We start from the raw sequence: 23,383 nt of genomic DNA, 5'->3' as shown, positions 1-23,383 counted from the left end.
CTGTTTGCCATGAACTGTTGGGACTGGATGCCATGATCTTAGTTTTTTGAACGTTCAGTTTCAAGCCAGCTTTTTCACTCTCCTCTTTCACCCCCAGCAAGAGGCTCTTTAGCTCCTCTTAGCTTTCTGCCAGTACAGTGATATCATCTGCATATCTGAGGTTGTTGATATTTCTCCTAGCAATCTTGGGTCCAGCTTGTGACTTATCCAGCCTGGTATTTTGCGTGATATACTCTGCATATAAGTTAAAAAGCAGGGTGACAATACATAGCCTTGACATTCTCCTTTTTCATTCTTGAACCAGTCCACTGTTGCATGTTCAGTTCTAACTGTTGCTTCTTGACCTGCATACAAGTGCCTCAGGAGACAGGTAAGGTGGTCTGGTATTCCCATCTCTTAAGGAATTTCCCACAGTTTGTTGTGATCCACAGAGTCAAAGGCTTTAGTGCAGTCAATGAAAGAGCAGTAGATGTTTTCTGGAATTCCCTGGCTTTCTCTATGATCCAAAGACAGTTGGTAATTTCATCTCTGGTTCCTCTGCCTTTTCTAAGCCCAGCTTGTTTATCTGCAAGTTCTCAGTTCACAGACTGCTGAAGCCTATCTTGATGGATTTTGAACATAACTTTGCTACCATGTGAAATGAGTGCAACTGTATGGTAGTTTGTACATTCTTTGGCATTTGCCCCTCTTTGGGATTGGAATGAGAACTGACCTTTCTCTGTCCTGTGGCCATTGCTAAGTTTTCCAAATTTGCTGACATACTGAGTGCAGCACTTTACAGCAAAAATATTAGTTCATCAAAGCCTGCATTCTGACTTCTTTAGCTACGCTATGTTCTACAAAATTGAGAAGAATATATATCTTATGAGATTATTGTGAAGATTAAAAGCTATCTATTTTAGGGCTTAGGAGAGTGTGTAAAGTATAATAGACTGGCAAATGTTAAATATATTACTATTATTATTATTTTCATGCAGCCCAAATTATATAATTCTAATTCTTACATTTAATTTTATGGCCCCTTAGCATCAAATAAAGTGCTATTAACATCTTTAAGAGAAAGAGTAAGTTGTCACCTGTGACATGGTTTCTCTTAAGCAGTTCTGGCACATTAATTCTAAAGGGGTGATAAATTAAATCAATTCTGATTTTGTTAAAGTCTTTGAAAACAGTGTTCCATTTTACCAGGTCAAATACTTAGAGTAAACAAACAGAGAGCACTTTGAAATTCAATACTTGCTATATTTTTTGATTAGCAAGCAGAAGTAAAGAATGCAATCAATACCTGGACTCCCTGAGCAAAATTTATTTCCTTTGTGAAAAATCTTTCTTGATCCTTAGTCTTCTCTCTCTTGCCACCAGGCTCTCCAGATGTCTTGGTATTGCTGTCATTCTAGTCTACCTCATTAACAACTCCTTCTTGGACCATTTCAACCTTCCTCTCTTGCCTTCCCATCCCTTACCCCACCTGCAGTCCATTCTCTACACAGCAGTGATGTTTTCAAATTGTGTATTCCATCAGGCTGCTACTCTGCTGAAAACCTCCACTGGCTTTCTCTATGGGTTTAAAAGCAAATGCCCTCCATGGTTTAGGAGGGCCTGCTGAGCTGCCTCCTGCCTACATCTGTGGCCGCCTCCTACTGCGTACTATCTGTTCCTGTTGCTCCCACCACCCAAATAAACATTCTGTTATGGAAATACACCCTAATCATTCTCCACTCGGGGTGCTTTTTTTGCTTTTGCTGTCCCTTCTGCAGAGAACATTCCTTTTATATTTATCGACCTGACTGGCTTCTTATCATGTAGGTCTCCATTCATATATTGCCTCCTCCTCAAAGATGACTTGCTGTCCTCCCTAACTAAAACATTCTTCCCCAGCCCCCCACCCATAGTCATCAGTTTAACTTCATTCATAACTCTTAGCCTTAGCTCAACAGTCTTGATAGTGTGGGGAAACTTTTAGGCATTACATAAAAAACTTAGATGTCATCTTCTCTCTTTTATCTACAGTGTGGAAGTTCACTAAGCTTAATAAAAAGAAGAAATTCCAATTTCTGTACTTTGTAGATGATGTAGGTAAAACTGTAATAAGTTACAGCGACTTTAAATTGCCACATGGGCTTTCAACTGGTTCCTTGAAGGAATTATTTTATTACTCATTTATTCCCTTATTCCTTAAATCACTCAGCCAATATATCACTTATTTCTTTTGTTATTGTGCTCTCTAATAATTTTACATGAAGTAATTATCCAATTATTTTCCATATATTTGACAATGTTATATAAAGAGCACAAATTAAAATAATCTCAAAGAATATAAATTTTACTATTTCATTTGATGCCTGATAATGGAAGAAAGAATGAGTTCTTTTACTTGGAAAAGACTGTCTAATATATGACTTTCAAAGTAATAAATTATATAGTCACAGATATTTACAGAAACAGCCCTTGGAAAATAATTCAAGCCACAGTCATAGATAACTGAAATGAATCTGTATACTGATAGGCTATCTTAATGAAATTAAAGATGAGCTATAATAAGACAAGTAAAATTGAAGATGAGTATAGACACAGGAAGAACAAAATAAATGACATTACAGACCTCAAAAAGTCTATACTGACTTTTATCATATTATTTTAATCTACCACTATAAGTAACTAAACAGAATCATCTAGAACTCCACAGTGTGGAAATGGTATGGGAGAGAAGAAGGAGGGATTGAGAATATATACAAAGTTTTATGGAAGGACAAGATCTACTTCCTGAAAAAAAAAGAAAAACATATATATGGTATTTCTTGAGCACCTGTTATGTCCCAGGCATTGTGTCAATTGCTCTATATGCATTATCATCTCACTTAGTACTCATAACATCTTTGTAAGTAAATGCCATTATTGCCCTACTGTAGATGAGGAAATGGAAGCAGAGAGGTACTTTGATGTAAATAAGGTCAGAGAGCAGTAAATGACAAATCCTAGACTCAACTCTAGCCTAAGTCCCAAACCCCATGTGTATTAAACACATGAAAACCCTTTCATGCTGATCCTATCACATTTTTAAATTTTTTAAAAACTTTATTTATTTTAATTGGAGGCTAATTACTTTACAATATTGTGTTGGTTTTGCCATACATCAACATGTATACTGCCACGGATGTACACGTGTTCCCCATCCTGAACCCTCCTCCCACCTCCCTCCCCATACCATCCCTCTGGGTCGTCCCAGTGCACCAGCCCCAAGCTTCCTGTACCCTGCATCGAACCTGGACTGGTGATTCGTTTCTTATATGATATTGTACATGTTTTAATGTCATTCTCCCAAATCAGCTCCCCCACTCCCTCTCCCACAGAGTCCAAAAGGCTGTTCAATACATCTGTGTTTCTTTTGCTGTCTCGCATACAGGGTTGTCGTTACCATCTTTCTAAATTCCATATATATGCGTTAGTATACTGTATTGGTGTTTTTCTTTCTGGCTTACTTCACTCTGTATAATAGGCTCCAGTTTCATTCACCTCATTAGAACTGATTCAAATGTATTCTTTTTAATGGCTGAGTAATACTCCATTATTTATATGTACCACAGCTTTCTTATCCATTCATCTGCTGATGGACATCTAGGTTGCTTCCATGTCCTGGATATTATAAACAGTGCTGCGATGAACATTGGGGTACACATGTCTCTTTCCCTTCTGGTTTCCTCAGTGTGTGTGCCCAGCAGTGGGATTGCTGGATCATAAGGCAGTTCTATTTCCAGTTTTTTAAGGAATCTCCACACTGTTCTCCATAGTGGCTGTACTAGTTTGCATTCCCACCAACAGTGTAAGAGGGTTCCCTTTTCTCCATACCCTTTCCAGCATCAAAAAATGGGCCAGAGAACTAAATAGACATTTCTCCAAAGAAGACATACAGATGGCTAACAAACACATGAAAAGATGCTCAACATCACTCATTATCAGAGAAATGCAAATCAAAACCACAATGAGGTACCATTTCACGCCAGTCAGAATGGCTGTGATCCAAAAATGATCTTATCACATTTAAATGAGTCACCACTGCCTTTCCATAATTAGATATGCAATGCTGAGAGTTAGAATAATTTTTTCTTTATAAGAATTCTTTTGTTACTATCTTAACTCTAAAAGTATAATAAATGGTTTGTTTTAAAACTAAACTCCTTGTTTTTCCAGATTAAAACCTTGAAAGATCCTCTATGTAAAGTAGAATAAACTATGGGATTTCCATACTCCAAAAATTTTAAAAAATGAAAATAAATGAGTCCTACCCTATGGAATGCCCCAGATGGATACCCATGCTGCACTGTTAGGGGAAAACAGCAACATGTATAGACATATGACCCCCATTTGGCACATGAATGTGGATAGAATATGGAAAGATACAGCCCATACTCTTAGCAATAATGTTCTAGTTGGATAGGAAATCGATTTCAATTTGATTGTTACAGTAATGATTATTGTAACAGGCATGGGTTACTTTTATAAGTAATGAGTATAGAATATTTTTTTCAAATTATTCATTTCTGAATATAATCTTCCTATATGTTTGCTAGTTTTCTCAGATCATCTTGTTTATAATCTTAGCTCTTTTCTTCTTCAATCAACATACCACATTTGTGTTTGTTTTTTATATTAGACTTCCAGTTAAGACTTTCAATGAATGAAAGATTCACTAGCAAAAATAAAATTGAAAACTATGGGTCCACACCATGTGATTCAGTGATAGCTACTGAATACAGGACATTCTCTCCATATATAGACATATTCATGAGGCTTTGTGCATTACTGACATAAGTAGATCCATTTTCAGGAGAAATTTCAGATTGTTCTTTATTGTGTTAAATGCTAGATACAAACAGTTCAAAATGAAATATGAACTAAACATGACTTATTTAACTTGAATAACCATTCCATTAATGACACACACAGAATGATAATGTGCAGTCCAGAGCTTTGGTAATAATATCACCAGATTACTTAGAGTACATTTATTTAGTGTTTAGGCAACGCTGAAAGGAAAAGTCTATGTAACAACTTAGAACATTATCCCATTGTTTCAAAGGGTTCTAATGTAGCTGGAAATTGACAGACCTAGGAAAGTCTGAACCAAACCTGAATTACATGTAGAAAGTGCGTACAGAACAAGTACAGAAGCTTTTCCTCCAGGCTGTTTCAGAATAACCAGGAAATGGCTTAGTCCAGTCTTCTGATTAAAACCCTAACATCAATCCCACAAAGGTGAAAGAATGATAATTATTTGTATTCCAGCGGCAACATTAACTGCATGCACTTCACTGCTTCAAATTAGGGCTGGATTTATAACAACCCTATGGTTAACAAAATTCTCAGTGATTAAATTAGATTCAACAAACATTGGCTGAGTATTCACTAGAATTCAATGTACTTTATGGGAAATGGCAACCCACTCCAGTATTCTTGCCTGGAAAATCCCATGGACGGAGAACCTGGTAGGCTACAGTTCATGGGGTCGCACAGAGTTGGACACAACTGAGCCACTTCACTTTCTTTCTTATGGGTTTGGAAAGCCCATAAGGTACATAGAGTACAAGCTCTGCTCTTCAAGAACTTATTCTTTAGTGAGAAAGATACATGCAACACTAACTGATACAGAGCGAAATATGACAAAAACTATACAAACCACCAGGAAGAATACAAAGTACAGGGAAAACAGAGTAGAGATCACATGTTCTTAATTCTAGTTTGGGCAGTGAAAAGGCTTCTGGGAAGAGGTAACAGGTTAGCTGCAGTTCGATAGTCAGATAGGATTTGTCTGTATAGCTGTAGGTCATCAGAAAGAGGGAAGGACCACATACTGCAGAGAAAGCACTATATGCTACTGGGCAGTGAGAGTGGAGTAAGCTTCACGGACACAGAAAACAAACCTATGGTAACCAAAGGGGAAAGGGAGGGGCAGGGATAAATCAGGAGTACAAGATAAATAGACTTGTTGGTGTTGTTTAGTTGCTAAATCATATCTGACTCTTCTGTGACCCCATGGACTGTAGCCCGCCAGCCGCTCTGTCCATGGGATTTCCCAGGCAACAATACTGGAATGGGTTGCCATTTCCTTCTCCAGGGGACCTTCCTGACCCAGGGACTGAACTCACATCTTCTGCATTAGCAGGTGGATTTTTTACCACTCTACCACCAGGGAAGTAGACTACTATACATAAAATAGGTAAGCAATAAGGATTTACTATATAGCACCACCTGACCTGCCTCTTGAGAAACCTATATGCAGGTCAGGAAGCAACAGTTAGAACTGGACATGGAACAACAGACTGGTTCCAAATAGGAAAAGGAGTACATCAAGGCTGTATATTGTCACGCTGCTTATTTAACTTATATGCAGAGTACATCATGAGAAATGCTGGGCTGGAAGAAGCACAAGCTGGAATCAAGATTGCCAGGAGAAATATCAATAACCAGATATGCAGATGACACCACCCTTATGGCAGAAAGTGAAGAGGAACTAAAAAGCCTCTTGATGAAAATCAAAGAGGAGAGTGAAAAAGTTGGCTTAAAGCTCAACATTCAGAAAATGAAGATCATGGCATCTGGTCCCATCACTTCATGGGAAATAGATGGGGAAACAGTGGAAACAGTGTCAGACTTTATTTTTGGGGGCTCTAAAATCACTGCAGATGGTGATTGCAGCCATAAAATTAAAAGACGCTTACTCAGTGGAAGGAAAGTTATGACCAACCTAGGTAGTATATTTGGAGAAGGCAATGGCAACCCACTCCAGTACTCTTGCCTGGAAAATCCCATGGACGGAGGGGCCTGGTGGGCTGCAGTCCATGGGGTCGCTAGGAGTCGGACACGACTGAGCGACTTCACTTTCACTTTTCACTATCATGCATTGGAGAAAGAAATGGCAACCCACTCCAGTGTTCTTGCCTGGAGAATCCCAGGGACGGGGGAGCCTGGTGGGCTTCTGTCTATGGGGTTACACAGAGTTGGAAACGACTGAAGCGACTTAGCAGCAGCAGCAGCAGCAGCAGCAGGTAGTATATTGAAAAGCAGAGATATTGCTTTGCCAACAAAGGTCCGTCTAGTCAAGGCTATGGTATTCCCAGTGATCATATATGGATGTGAGAGTTGGACTGTGAAGAAAGCTGAGCGCCGAAGAATTGATGTTTTTGAACTCTGGTGTTGGAGGAGACTCTTGAGAGTCCCTTGAACTGCGAGGAGATCCAACCAGTCCATCCTAAAGGAGATCAGTCCTAGGTGTTCATTGGAAGGACTGATGCTGAAGCTGAAACTCCAATACTCTGGTCACTTCATGCGAAGAGTTGACTCACTGGAAAAGACTCTGATTCTGGGAGGGATTGGGGGCAGGAGGAGAATGGGACGACAGAGGATGAGATGGCTGGATGGCATCACCGACTCAATGGACATGAGTTTGAGTGAACTCTGGGAGTTGGTGATGGACAGGGAGGCCTGGCGTGCTGCGATTGATTCATGGGGTCGCAAAGAGTTGGACACGACTGAGTGACTGAACTGAACTGATGGGAAACTATGTTCAATATCTTGTAATAATCTATAATAGAAGATTAAACTAAAAAATATATATGTAGTTGAATCAGTTTGGTGTACACCCGAATAACACAATATGGTAAATCAAATATATTTCAATAATAGTAATAAAAGAGTGGTGAATGATGAAATTCCAAAAAAAGTAAACAGAGATGAGGAAGCAAAAAGAGGTCAGGCCCAGGTCAACAATGGCCTACATGAACATGATTAAAATGTGTGCTTTAAACTCACACATATAGAGAACAAACTAGTGGTTACCAGTCAGGAGAGGGAAGAGGGGAGGGACAATATAGGGGAAAGGAATTAAGAGGTACAAACTATTAAGTATAAAATAAGCCACAAGGATATATTGCACAACATGGGGAAGACAGCCAATGTTTTGCAATAGCCATTAATGAGTATAACCTTTAAAAACTGTGAACCACTATACTATATACTTGCAACTTATATAATATTATTTATCAACTATACTTCAATAATTTTTTAAAAATACAATTAAAAAATGTATGCTTTAAGTTACCCAATGGTCCATTCACAAGTGAGAAAGAGAAAGGAGTTGCTTTTGATGGAATATTACAAGTATCTATCCCTTAATCTTTATTTAATTTAAATAAGATGGTATTTCTTAAGATCTATAATTTGAAACAGATATTATATTAAATTTTATGGTTCTAGTTACATTAGAATTAGGGGAGGAGTGGTCAGTGAATTCTTTAGTGAAATCAAGAAAATGATGATGAGTTAAGCTGCCCAGTTAGGGAATGTCGGAAGAGCATAAAAATAATTTTGTTCTAGGAAAGAGGTAAAGCTCTGTCCTGGGATAGAGGGAGAGGACTACACAAAGGAAACACAAAGAAGGGTGTTGTGGGACAATCCATCAAACCACCTGGAGGGTTTCAACATCTCTAGTTCTCAATCTCATGGTTTCAAGAATTTATCCAAATTAAAAATTAACATATTGATGAGTACTACTACACAGACAGCAAAACAAGACCTGATACTGATTGTGGCTCAAAGGCTCCTTAGCGCAAAATTCAGGCTTAAATTGAAGAAAGTAGGGAAAACAACTAGGCTATTCAGGTACGACCTAAGTCAAATCCAATATGATTATACTGTGAAGGTGATGAATTGATTCCAAGTGATTAGATCTGATAGACAGAGTACCTGAAGAACTACGGACAGAGGTTCATAACATTGTACAGGAGGTGGTGACCAAAACCATCCACAAGAAAAAGAAATGCAAGAAGGCAAAGTGGTTGTCTGAGGAGGCCTAACAAATAGCTGAGAAAAGAAGAGAAACGAAAGGCAAAGGAGACAGGGAAAGATACACCCAACTGAATGCAGAGTTCCAAAGAATAGTAAGATGAGATAAAAAAGCTCTCTAAGTGAACGATGTAAACAAAGAGAGGAAAACAACTGAATGGGAAAGACTAACGATCTCTTCAAGAAAAGTGGAGATACCAGGGAACACCTAAGACTAAAGAAGCACAATAAAGAAGAGAAATGGTAAGGACCTAACAGAAGCAGAAGATATTAAGAAGAGATGGCAAGAATACACAGAAGAACTATACAAAAAAGGTCTTCATGATCCAGATAACCACGATGGTGTGGTCACTCACCTAGAGCCAGTCATCCTGGAGTGTGAAGTCAACTGGGCCTTAGGAAGCATTGCTACTTAACAAGGCTAGCAGAGGTGACGGAATTCCAGCTGAGCTATTTCAAATCTTAAAAGATGATGCTTTGAAAGTGCTGCACTCAATATGCCAACAAATATGGAAAACTCAGCAGTGGCCACAGGACTGGAAAAAAGTTTTCATTCTAATCCCAAAGGAAGGTAATGCCAAAGAATGTTCAAACTACCACACAATTGCACTCATTTCACATGCTAGCAATATTATGCTAAAAGTCCTTCAAGCTAGGCTTCAGCAGTATGTGAACCAAGAACTACCAGATGTACAAGATGGATTTAGAAAAGGCAGAGGAACCAGAGATCAAGATGCTGACATCTACTGGATCATAGAGAAAGAAAGAGAATTCCAAAAACACATCTACTTCTGCTTCATTGACTACGCTAAAGCCTTTGACTGTGTGGATCTCAATAATCTGTGAAAAATTCTTATAGAGATGGGAATACCACCCAAATTATCTGCCTCCTGAGAAACGTGTATGCAGGTCAAAAAGCAACAAGTTAGAACCATACATGGAACAATGGACTGTTTCAAAATACGCAAAGGAGTACATCAAGACTGTATATTGTCACATTGTTTATTTAACTTTTACGCAGAGTACACCATGCAGAATGCCAAGCTGGATGACTCACAAGCTGGAATCAAGATTGCCAGGAGAAATACCATCAACCTCAAATATTCAGATGATGCCACTCTAATGGCAGAAAGTGAAGAGAAATTAGAGTCTCTTGATGAAAGTCAAAGAGGAGAGTAAAAAAACTGCCTTAAAATTCAACATTCAAAAATGAAGATTATAGCATCTTGTCCCATCACTTCATTGCAAGCAGATGGGGCAACAGTGGAAACACTGACAGATTTTATTTTCTTGGGCTCCAGAATCACTGCATATGGTGACTGCAGCCACAGTATTACAAGACCCTTGCTCCTTGGAAGAAAAGCTATGACAAATCTAGACAGTGTATGAAAAAGCAGAAACATCATTTTACCAACAACGGTCTGTATAGTCAAAACTATGGTGTTTGCAGTATCATGTACCGATAGGAGGGTTGGACCATAAAGAAGGCTGAGTGCTGAAGAATTGAGGCTTTCAAACTGTGGTGCTGGAGAAGACTCTTGAGAGTCTCTTGGACAGCAAAGAAATCAAACCAGTAAATCCTAAAGGAAATCAACCCTGAATATTCATTGGAAGGACTGATCCTGAAGCTGAAGCTCCAATACTTTGGCCACCTGATATGAAGAGCTGACTCAAGTCTGATGCTGGGAAGGATTGAGGGGAAAAGTAGAAGGGGGCAACAGAGGATGAGATAGTTGGATGGCATCACTGATTCAATGGACATTAACCCAAGCAAATTGCAGGAGATAAAAAAGGACAAGGGAGCCTGGTGTGCTGCAATCCATGGGGTCACCGAGTCATACACAACTTAAGCAACTGAACAACAACAATGATGATGCTAATATTCATATTAATAAATGTTTCCCTTGAACAAATCTAAGCATCCAAATATACCTCTGTTCTTATCAGAGGCAACTCTTTAACCCTTAGCTTATTTGCAGGACAGATATGACACACAATCCTGTCTACTGACTCAGCGTAGAACTCCATCCATTCCTCTAGTTGGGAGAACTGGAAACCCATTTCAGAGGTGGCTTCATGATCACCAAGCAACACAGTTTGAACTGAGGTCTTTTAAAAATACACAAAGAGCTCATGCAGCTCTATGTCAAAAAAACCCAAACAACCCAATCCAAAAATGAGCAGAAGATCTAAAAAAGACACTTCTCCAAAGAAGACATACAGATGGCCAAAAAGCATATCAAAAGATGCTCAACATCACTAACTGTCAGAGAACGAGGTACCACCTCATACCAGTCACAATGCGACCATTAAGAAGTCTACAAACAGGAAAACAAGATGGCAGAGGAGTAGGTAGACGCAGAGCACATCTCTCTCCACAGATACATTAGGAATATGCTTTCAGACACAGAAGTGCATGCAGAACACCAGTTAAGAACAGACAGGAGTACTTGACCAGTGGAAAAGAATATATAGACCCACGCAAAACTCAGTAGGACAAAGGAACTAGGGGGAAAAACAGGAGTGTTAGTAGGACTGGACCTGCCCTTGGCGGGTGGGGGAACTGAAGCAGGGGTCTGATCCCTACACTGGGGCAGCAGTCTGAGTCAGAGGAGAAACATTTAAGGCTGAGAGTGAAACAGCTGATCTGTGGCAGCCTAAATGGAATGAGAATCAGACAGGTGTTGCTGCAGCCATACATATCCTGGACAGGGATGTGGGTCCTCTGGAAGGCACAGCGGCTAGAAGCTGGAATTTAGGGATTGTGGAGCAATCCCAGGGCAAGGACCGCTGTTAACTGTGGCGAGACAGATTGAGGAGATGTGAGGGAGGAGACTGTGGTGCAAAATGCCTGTGGAGGAAAGCCAGGCAGCCATGGAAGCAAGGCGATACTGCTGAGTCACATATAGGGGGTGGAGTCATCACCATAGCCTCTCTCCTGACTCACCAGCATCCGCAGCTGAACAATTGAGAGGCTGGCCCATCAAATGCATGATGCACTGAACTAGAGTAGGGCCCCACCTAGGGTACACCTTTAAATGCCTGATGCACCGATCTACAGAGTAGGATCCCAGCCACGGGAGCCCCTCTCTGTGCCTGAGGCTCTGAACAACAGAGAAAGACCCCAGGAAAGGGAGAGCTCTAAGTGCCTGAATGGGCACAGCTACGGAGAAGACTGGACAAAGAGGCCTTCTGATCCCCAGGTACAAGAGGCTCGAAAAAGACTCAGATAGGGCCATAATTCCTGGGACGGAGGCAGTCCATGTCCCTGAACACTTTGCGTTGCCAGGGTTCCCGCAAGCCAAGCAGCTGCGCCACCTTCATGCACAACTCTCACTGGGGCAGAGCTGCCACAGGCAAAAAAATCTTGCATCTATACGTGCAGGGTAGCTTCAGTTGTGTCCAACATTTTGCATCCCCATAGACTGTGGTCTGCCAGTCTTCTCTGTCGGGGGGTCTCCAGGCAAGAATACTGGAGCGTACTGGCCAATTCTGGTTGCCATCCCCTTCTCAGTTCAGTCGCTCAGTCATGTCCAACTCTTTGCAACCCCATGAACCACAGCACGCCAGGCCTCCCTGCCCATCACCAATTCCCAGAGTCCACCCAAACCCATGTCCATCGAGTCGGTGATGCCATCCAACCATCTCATCCTCTGTCGTCCCCTACTCCTCCTGCCCCCAATCTCTCCCAGCATCAGGGTCTTTTCAAATGAGTCAGTTCTTCGCATCAGATGGCCAAAGTATTGGAGTTTCAGCTTCAACATCAGTCCTTCCAATGAATACCCAGGACTGATTTCCTTTAGGATGGACTGGTTGGATCTCCTTGCAGTCCAAGGGACTCTCAAGAGTCTTCAATACCACAGTTCAAAAGCATCAATTCTTCGGCACTCAGCTTTCTTCACAGTCCAACTCTCACATCCATACATGACCACTGGAAAAACCATAGCCTTGACTAGACAGACCTTTGTCGGCAAAGTAATGTCTCTGCTTTTTAATATGCATACCCTTCTAGAGCACTATATTTCCTGCTTCCCTAGCCGCCAATTTCCCTGAGTACCTGGTGCTGCCAGAACCCCTGTGACCCAAGCAGCTGCACCACCTCCACACCTGGCCTTCATAGGGGCAAACCCAAGTCCTCCAAGGCAGCCTCAGGAGCAAACCCCAGTGGACAACCCACATGCAAAGGTAGAATAAAACCACAACTGAAATCTAGGGGCAGTGTGGCTAAGGAAGAAGACCCCAAACCTTCCCACCAGCTATACAAGCTGCAGATTAAATCCATATGATCAACTGGGCAGGCTCTGTGTCTATGGAATATATAAAAGGACATTGAGAGCTCCCACAAAAGAAAACACCCTAGTTCTGACAGCTGTAGACATTGGAGGCAAGAACACACAGGAGTAGGATCAGATTGGAGTCTGAGCTGCCCCCACAACAGGTCCAGAGATCAGCACAGTGTTGGAGGGCATCCTAGGGAGGTGAGATGGACTGTGACTCCCAGCGAGGGAGAGGACTCTGACAGCAGTGACTCAAGAAAAACATTTATTATTCCTATGTCTTCACTTGTTCTGTAGATTCTTTTGGATATTTTTCTTTCTTTTCTTTTTTTTCCCCCTGTGTTGTAGTTGTCAATTTTAATGGCATTATACAATCTAATTAAGCTTTTGAGCTTTTTTTTTTATCAGTCACATTTTTAATTATTGTCATAAACCTCTGCCTCTACATTGGGTTTTTGAAGTTCTGTGGGGTTTTCCCTTTTTTTTCTTTACTCTTTTTTTAATTTTAATTTTAATATTTTTAAATCTATTATTTTTCCTACACTTATTCCTTCATTTGTTTTTCCTACTGTTCTTTTCCTCTTGCAGGTAATCTTTAATGTATATAAGTACTTTATCTACCTCTATTTAACTTTGCATATCTATTCTTCCTTTCTTTCCTCTAAACATATTTGTTAGTTTTATTTTCATTGCCTTATTCCCCAATTGGCACCTTGCTTTAGTTGTGTTTTCCAGTTTGTGCTTTTGTGCTTTTTAGTTAGTTTTGTTCGTAACTGGTAGATATAATTTTTGGTTTCCTTTGTTCACTGGGTCAATCTATTGTACTTTATTTTTATTGGACTGTTTTGATTTGGTTATGCGTGTATATGCATATGTGTATATTCAGTCACACTTTTTATTTTTGTGATAAACCTCTGCCTCTATGTTGGGCTTTTGCAGTTCTATGGTGTTTTCCCTTTTTTTTTTCTTTTCTTTCTTCTTCCTGTTTTTCTTTTCTCTTCTTTATAATTTTAACTTTTTTAAACCTGTTATATTTTGTCTACATTTATTCCTTGTTTGCCTTTCCTACTGTTCTTTTCTCCTTGCAGTTAATCTTTAATGTATATAAATCTTTATCTATCTCTGTTTAACTTTGCATATCTATTTTCTTTCCTTTTCTGGGAATAAAACCACCATATGACCATATGAAATTCACCATATGAATAAAACTAGGAATAAACCACCATATGACCCAGCAATCCCACTCCTAGGCATATACCCTAAGGAAACCAAAATTGAAAAAGATACATGCATCCCATTGTTCATTGCAGGACTATTTACAGTAGCTAGAACATGGAAGCAACCTAGATGTCCACTGACAGATGAATGGATAAAGAAGTTGTGGTACATATACACAATGGAATATTACTCAGCCATAAAAAGGAATGGATTTGAGTCAGTTCTAAAGAGGTGGATGAACCAAGGACCTATTACACAGAGTGAAGTCAGAAAGAGAAAGATAAATATCATAAAATCTAGAAAAATGGTACTGAAGAATTTATTTCCAGGGCAGCAATGGAGAAACAGACATAGAGAATAGACTTATGGACATTGGGAGAAGGGAGGAGAGGGTGAGATGTATTGAAAGAGTGGAAACTTACATTACCATATGTAAAATAGATAGCCAATGGGAATTTGCTGAATGGCTCAGGAAACCAAATAGGGGCTCTGTATCAACCTAGAGGGGCGGGATGGGGAGGAAGATGGGAGGGAGTTTCAAAAGGGAGGGGATATATGTATACCTATGGCTGATTCATGTTGAGGTTTGAGAGAAAACAAAAAAATTCTGCAAAGCAATTATCCTTCAATAAAAATAAATTAATTTTTAAAAAGATCTACAAACAATAAATTATGGAGAAGGTGTGGAAAAGAGAGAACCCCACACACTGTGGGTGGGAATATAAATTGACACAACCACTGTGGATGAGATCATGGAGGTTCCCAAAACAACTAAATACTGAACTGCCGTATGATCCAGCAATCCCACTTCTGGGAAAAACTATCTGGAGAAAAATATAATCTGAAAGGATATGTGCATCCCAGTATTCATTGCAGAACTGTTTACTAGAGCCAAGACAGAGAAACAAGTTAAATGTCCACCAAGAAAGGAAAGGATAAAGAAAATGTGGTACATATATATAATAGAATATTACTGAACCATCAGAAAAAATGAAATAATGCCATTTGCAACAACAGGGATAGACCTGGAGATTATCATACTAAATGAAACAAGTCAGAGAAAGACAAATATCATATAATCTCACTCATATGTGGAATCTAATTTTTTAAAAAATGAAACAAATGAGCTTATTGACAAAACAGAAACAGACTTATAGATACTGAAAACAACCTATGGTTACCAGGGAACTCTACTCAGTATTCTGGGATAACTTACATGAGAAAATAATCTAAAAAATAATGAATATATGTACATGTATAGCTGAATCACTTTGCTGTACACCTGGAACTAACACAGCATTGTAAATAAACAATACTCCAATAAAATTAAAATGAAAAAAACCTACCATTCTAACACCATTTTCGAAGGCTTGCCGGGTGAGTGGCGCTGGTCCATCCACCGTCTTGCCATCATCATCTGGACCCCAGCTTGCACTATAAATGTGCACATGCTGGGGATTGAAGCTAACAGATTTTGCTTCAACCATATCTGTGACATCTCCATCCAGCATTCGAACTCCTTCAAGACAGAAAGGAGAAGCAACTCGATTAGAAGCTTTATCCAAACAGACCAAGATATATTTCAATTGCAGCATTTTTAAATGGAAACTACATTGTATGTAAAAGATCAAAACTTCTTTACCAATTGTTCTCTTTTTCTAAGTTTCCACATTCTCTCCCTTCTCTTTATCCCTGTCTTAAATGAGAACTTGACAAAGAGAGCCTCAAGCAATCCATCTTCCCTAAACTTTTCTTCATGAGGTTCCTAGTACTCATAATTGGTATAAAACATTCTAACCTAAGCAGTCTTCGAAAATTTGGAGAGCTGCCAAGTTAGAGTGCTCCAATTTCCTCCATATTTAATATTATCTCCTAATCTGAAATACTGATGTGAACTTAATATATTACTTCTTTGCCAAGTTATTTATTAAGTCAAATAATAAATGAGAATGCCCTCTGTGCATGTAACACATCAAATAATTCTCAAAGGGTTTTGGCAATGTTTAGTCATTAATCTTCATGTAAGTATTCCCACCAGACAGATAGGAATTTATTATTAACCTTAATTTGCTAAAATAGACTAAAATCTTAAAAATAAATTTTATGTCAGAGCTTTCTTTCTTCTTTCACTTTTATAGACTCACAATAGCAATGAAACATCTAATTGTTAAGTAAACATATCTTTCCTTCAGCTGAAGCTATATACCATCACTGAGACATCATAGTATTTTAAAATTGTATCTTTATAGCCCAAATTTACTCCTTAGGAAAATGTTGTTATCTAGTAAGATTTCAAGTTTTATTGGTTACCAATAAATGAGGATTAAATAACAAAACTCTAAATCAGGCAGCTTTAGAGACAATGTGGCTTGAGGAACTCTGGTGGAATATAAAAATATTCTTGAAGGACATATATATTTTTTGTGCTTTTAAAAATGTTTAACTTAAAATTACAAACATAGAAAAATACAAAGAATGACAATGAACCCAGATATAACCAGGGCTCAACAACTGTTAACATTTTGCCACATTTTCTTCATCTAAAAATATAAATATTAAGCTAAACCATTTAAAATTACATGACAGACTTGACACTATCCTTTAATATTGTTTCCAAAAAAGGGAAGAAATAAACATCCACTCAACCTTAAATCTCCCCAAAGCATCCCTAAAGATTTTGGCTACTATATCTCATGACTATCTTTTCCTCTAGACTTGCATATTTTTAAAGGAGATGTATTATATATAAACAGGTAGGTTTCCCAGGGCTCTGTGGTAATGAAATCACCTGCCAATACAGGAGATACGGGAGACAGGGGTTCGATCCCTGGGTCAGGAAGATCCCTTGGGAGAGGAAATGGCAACCCATTCCAGTATTGTTGCCTGGAAAATCCCATGGACAGAGGAGTCTGGTGGGCCACAGACCATCCAATCACAAAGAGTTGGACCCAACTGAGCACATGTGCATGAAAAATAGATGATGTGAAAAACAAAGGTTTTGAACATACCCCTTTAAAAATTACCGGTCTTCAGCAGTTTATTCTGTGGGAGAAAATTACCCAGCAGGATGCTCTGCACACACTGGGTCCTCAGCAACTATCAGTTTGTTTTGATTTGACATGAATATTCAAAACTCGTCTGCATGGCTTTCACCAAGGAAGACGAACTACTTCATATTCTTACTTTCTATTTAAAAGCATAAAACTGAACTATTTCACCACTACAGGGAGGTCTGAAATAATCTAACCAGTATGTCTAAACATGGGAGTGTCTACACATCTGAATTTGGTTTCTACATCATGAAATTCATGTGAAGTCCATGAAAACATGCTTGATAAAATTGTATCTACAGGGTAATATTAATTTTCTGACCAGAAATTGATAAGAATTTTATTTTTGCAAGTTTAAAGATGAATGATAACTTATTTTTCATTTAAGTGCGAGACTTCATGCCTTGGATCTGGAGGGGTTACATTTATAATTTAGAAGCTTCTTGTTTTCAGGATGACTGAACATTTGTCAGGCATTGCGATACATTCATTTTTTTAGAGGTCTTATCAGCTAGGTGAGCAGCTTATCTGTGAGGTTCAGAAGTTCATGCCTTCATTCCCTCAAGGTCAGAAGTGCTGGGTTAGCTCTGAAGAGTAATGACAGGGACCTGAGAGTATCTCCCTGGAGGAGGAAATGGCAACCCACTCCAGTATTTTTGCCAAGAGAATCCCATGGACAGAGGAGCCAGGCAGGCTACGGTCCATGGGGTTGCAAAAACTTGGACACGACTGAGCAACTAATACTGAGAATGTTTCTACATGTATGAGTGTGTGTGTGCTGGACTGCAAGGAGGGTTGACTGGACAGCCATTGTAGTTATCTGATTATCTTGAAGAGAGAGCAGGGGCCTCTAGCACCCTCACGATTCTTCAGAGGACGTCTGTCTCCGTTCCATAACTCCTCTAGGAACATTTCACTTGACACACAGCAGATGCTCTCAGAGTACAGCTAATTACTGGTTAATAAGCTGCCATACTCTAAGAAACCCAGGTGAAATAAAGAGAAGAAAGAAGTTGGATTTACTGACAACTGACATACAAGACAGTCTCAGAAAACCTTTTCTTAGCATCATTATCATATACCTCAATTATTCCATGTTTTAAGATGTCTACATTTACTTTAGAAAGGTCTATCATTTTTATTTTTTAGATCTGGTGGCTCAGGTGGTAAAGAATCTGCCTGTAGTGCAGGTTCAATCCTTGGGTTGGGAAGATCCCCTGAAGAAGGGAACAGCAACCAACTCCAGTATATTTGCCTCGAGAATTCCATGAACAGAGGAGCCTGGTGGGCTACAGTCCATAGGGTTGGACATGGTTTGGACATGACTGAGCAACTAACACTTTCATGTTCACCAGTGGAGACAAATATTATGTTGGAAATGAGGATGTCAGCCTAATTCCAGGAACTTCATCTTAAGAAATTCTTCAGGTGATACCCAGGGGAACACTTCCAAAGCCAACAGGATCTACACATCTCTTACAATGTTTTCCTCCCATTTGTGTGTGGCTGTGGCACCAGGCTATACTTACAAAGATGATTGTACATGGGAAAGTGAGAGCTTGCTTCTATTAATATCTGAATGTATACTGCTTGGGTTAGGTCCCTGTGGTAAGTATAGGTATATTTGAATTTGTGTGTGTATATATACTATCTATAATTTGCAATTACTAATGGTAATAGTATTACTATACTCTTTGAAAAGGAGATCTTACTATTTAAACTGAAATGAAAAGAAGCTTTTTGTAAATCCTAAGGGAAAAGAAAAAAAATATTTTCTGTTTGACAGAATTTCAAAACGCTTTTTTCTGTAGAGATATTCTGGCCTGGTGTTTATCTTTTTAGTTCTTTCTGACCTAGGTATCAATTTTACAGTTACATATAGATGCTAATGACCCCATTTTTGCTATTGGACAAGCTTCTTTCATTTTTATCTAAAGAAAGATTTCTGTGTTTGCAACACTTCAGGGGGCTGCTTCAAAGTCTTTGTTTTAATAACACAGGTTAACAGTCATTTTGCTGTTGGCAGTAGTTGAACACTGTTATGCAAACATATGCTTGTCTTTAGTTCAAAAAGGGTTCTGAAAACGAGTTAGCAGAACTCTTGGCTCATTTCTACATCCACAGGAGTCTGGGTCCCATACCTCCGATCTTGGCGTTGAAAGCAATGCCGACTGTACAGTGAGAGTTGTTTGCTGCGGCGGCCACTTCTCCAGCACAGCGGGTCCCGTGCCTGTAGGGAGAACACACACACACACCTCATTCTCCCAACCTCAGCAAGTCCTTGCCACCACTCAGACCTCAAAGTGGTGAAGAATGTAGCAAGCTGTGGGTATTTCTGGAACTTCCTACCCATGTAGCACTTAATCTGTCCATAGCAAATTTTAGCACTTAATTATATTCTATTTTGGGTTATATTTTTATATGCTTATTTTTTGATATCTTGCTTTCTCAACTAGAAAATCTCCTTGAAGGCTAAAATCAAATTGTATGTTTCTTTGTATTTTTTGAACTTTCAACATCCAACATGGTAACCACTAGCCGCATAGGCTAATGGATACCTGAAATATGGCAAGTGTGACTGCTTATTAATTTTAGTTAAATTTAAAAACTAGTACTCAATTATTAGAAAACTCAAGAATTGTGAATATAAGAAGTACTTTGTAGACTGGAAATTTAGATACACATCAAGGATCTCCAATGAAAATTTATCTTCTAAAATGGGACTGCTGTAAATACACACAGAATTTCAAAGACCTTGAGTGAAAAGACACCATAAAATAATGCATTAGCACTTATTTCATATCAATTACATGTCAAAATATCATACTCAATACAATATATTATCAAAACCTATTTCACCTGTTTGTTTTCACCTTTTTCCTGCTTTTTCAAGATGTGACTGACAGTAAAGTAAAAAAAATTTCTGAAAGATATTCTGTTAATTCTTACCACGATAACAGTTCTTTGATCAGAAAAGTCATTTAGCTGAAAGGACTTCTAAGATCTTACTCAAGGATTGCAAAGAAGTGTCAAGTGCAAAGGACAAGCTCTTTAAAAATGGTGGCCTAATACAGTGTGTGCTGAGAATAATTCTAAGGCATGGTTGAGCCTAGAGAAAGAAGGTGAAGACTGATGACTAATGCCTGCCCTGGGTGCAGGAAGGGGGTGACAACCATTGTGGTGTAGTTCTATGATGATGAAATCCAAAGCTCACCTTCTTTTCTACATTTTGAGAAATGAGTTAAGGAGGCCCTGCGATATAAAGAGGTCTGTCAAAAATAGCTCAACAGTGACTAAAACTCAGGACCCCAAATTCTGTTTTAGTACTATTTATTTTACAGTATATTCTATACTGTCATCATGGGATATAACTACTGTCTGTGCAACTATAAACAAGTTGCTGCTTACAACTGATAGGTACACATCAGTTTATACAAGAGATATACTGCTTTTACCACTTAGTAAATAGATGGGGAAACAGTGGAAGCAGTGTTAGACTTTATTTTTGAGGGGCTCCAAAATCACTGCAGATGGTGATTGCAGCTATGAAATTAAAAGACGCTTACTCCTTGGAAGGAAAATTATGACCAACCTAGATAGCATATTCAAAAGCAGAGATATTACTTTGCCAACAAAGGTCCGTCTAGTCAAGGCTATGGTTTTTCCAGTGGTCAGGTATGGATGTGAGAGTTGGACTGTGAAGAAAGCTGAGCGCCAAAGAATTGATGCTTTTGAACTGTGGTGTTGGAGAAGACTCTTGAGAGTCCCTTGGACTGCAAGGAGATCCAACCAGTCCATCCTAAAGGAGACCAGTCCTGGGTGTTCATTGGAAGGACTGATGCTGAGGCTGAAACTCCAATACTTTGGCCATCTCATGCGAAGAGTTGACTCATTGGAAAAGACCCTGATGCTGGGAGGGATTGGGGGCAGGAAGAGAAGGGGACGACAGAGGATGAGATGGGCTGCATGGCATCACCAACTTGATGCACATGAGTTTGAGTGAACTCTGGGAGTTGGTGATGAGTTGAGTGAACTCAGGGAGGCCTGGCATGCTGCGGTCCATGGGGTCGCAAAGAGTTGGACACGACTGAGCAACTGAACTGAACTGAATGTCATCTATTCTTCCTACGTAAATATTAATCTATATATCATTTAAATGGTTATAATTATTCTTTACAATCTTTCAAATTTATATAAAATGGCATAAACCTATATACATATACCTATATATATGTGTGTGTACATATACACACACATGCATCATAATTTTATTCCTAGAAATTTACCTATTTTTCACTAGTGTTAATGAAATATAAAAATAATAGCTTGTATATACATTTTAAATATCTTGGGATAAATTTCTAGAAGTGGAATTACTGGATCAAAGAGTACAGAATATACTGTCATAATGTCAATAAAAGATGAAAGCGGTTTAATCAAACCTCATAAAAATGGCAAGACTGATAAATATTACTACAAAATACCAAGTTGTTATGCATGACAAAACAAAAAGATAGGCCATAAGCCAAGTTGGATGATAATAGGGAGAATGGAGAAAATATCTAGACAAACCTCTGTGTACATAAAGCCCTATATATAAGTTTTTCAATCTTTTTCATCCTTGCCAAACTGAGTTGAAAAATATTATCTCATCGTCATTTCCCTCTTTATCCCTTATGATTACATTTGTTGCTATGCATCTTTTCAAATATTTATTAGCTATTTCTATGTCTTGCCTTGTGAATAACCTCTTCATGCTTTTTGCCCAAATCACTCATTGCCTTTCCATCATATCTGTTATAAATATGTTTCCAAATGTTTTATTTGGAACATGAAAATCTTGTTTATGGAATTTTTAGGTTGTCACACACAATATTTAATCTTAATATACTCATAATTATCTTGCCCCCTGATACTGGGTTATACCACTTTAATCATTACAAAAAATGATCTCTTTTTCAAAAAATACTTCTGGAAGCCCCAAGCTAAACTACTAATTTTCCCCTGAGCATAGCAATTATTTACTATGATTTTTTATTAGCCTCTTGTTGCATATTACTTCCTGGTGTAGGTTATTTTTATTCAAATGTCAAATTCCCTTTATGGGTTTACTGTTTTTATACTACATTGCGTCTATTATTAATTAATGCAGTTCTACAGGAGCATAAGGACATCTGTTTTTAATTCTGCCCTGGTTTATTCTTAGGCCCATGGGTTATTAAGAAGTAGGATTTAAATTTTTTGAATGTTTGCAGCTGTTATATTTTTTATAATCAATAACTTCATTAACTTACGATAAAATAATTTTTATGAAGCAATCATTTGAATTTGGTGAGTGCACAAAATGGTGAAGTATGTGGTCTATTTTTATAAATGTTCTATGTGGTTGAAAAGATATATATTTTCCAATTATTCTAGGTAAGTCCATCATGTCAAGCTTGTTCATTATTTTGTGGATTTGTTAATATTCTTTGTGGTTCTATCCATTTTTATTGCCTTTAGAATGGAACTATCAAATCTTTCTAGTGAAACAAATTGTTTATGTATATGTAATAACACTTTCTGTTTCTTAAATAAAATTAAAGATATCTTGTTAGTACTTAAATTATAAACCACTTGATCCTTTTACTTTCAAATATTCTGTTTATATTATTTATACCTCATAAATAGAATATAATTTTTTTTAAACCCTGGAAATCTTTATTTTTGACTCAAGAGTTAGTCTATTTATATTATCTAAGTATTCATATACACATAATCATTTCTGTATTTTTCCCCTGTACTAGTTTGGATATTATACATTCTATTATTTAGTGCTTATCCTAGATATTTGATCATGGGTACCTAAGATCACAAAGTTACTGATATTTTTTTCAACTTTTCCCAAACAGTACAGATGTCAGAATGTTGTAAGTCTGATTATCCAGCTCTTGACTTGATCCTCCCATAATTATAGGTACACACTGGATATTTTTTTAACACTAGAAATCACCCATCACT

General features: G+C 38.4%; 1 protein-coding gene across 5 annotated transcripts in view; it reads right to left on the bottom strand.

Moving 5' to 3' along the window:
• PCSK5 (proprotein convertase subtilisin/kexin type 5) overlaps window positions 1-23,383 on the bottom strand; it is a 519,845-nt gene that overhangs the window by 318,517 nt on the left and 177,945 nt on the right. For all 5 annotated transcript variants that reach the window (XM_070794669.1, XM_070794670.1, XM_019966083.2 and 2 more), the window contains exons 6-7: window positions 19,525-19,613; window positions 15,680-15,852 (exon numbers count right to left, since the gene is read on the bottom strand). In XM_070794669.1, the coding sequence (XP_070650770.1) occupies window positions 15,680-15,852; window positions 19,525-19,613 (262 nt within the window). The remainder of the gene's footprint in view (window positions 1-15,679; window positions 15,853-19,524; window positions 19,614-23,383) is intronic.

This window comes from Bos indicus, chromosome 8 (genome assembly GCF_029378745.1).
Source record: "Bos indicus isolate NIAB-ARS_2022 breed Sahiwal x Tharparkar chromosome 8, NIAB-ARS_B.indTharparkar_mat_pri_1.0, whole genome shotgun sequence".
In the NCBI taxonomy this organism is placed as follows: Eukaryota; Metazoa; Chordata; class Mammalia; order Artiodactyla; family Bovidae; genus Bos; species Bos indicus.
This window is presented reverse-complemented; position numbering and strand designations above follow the sequence as displayed.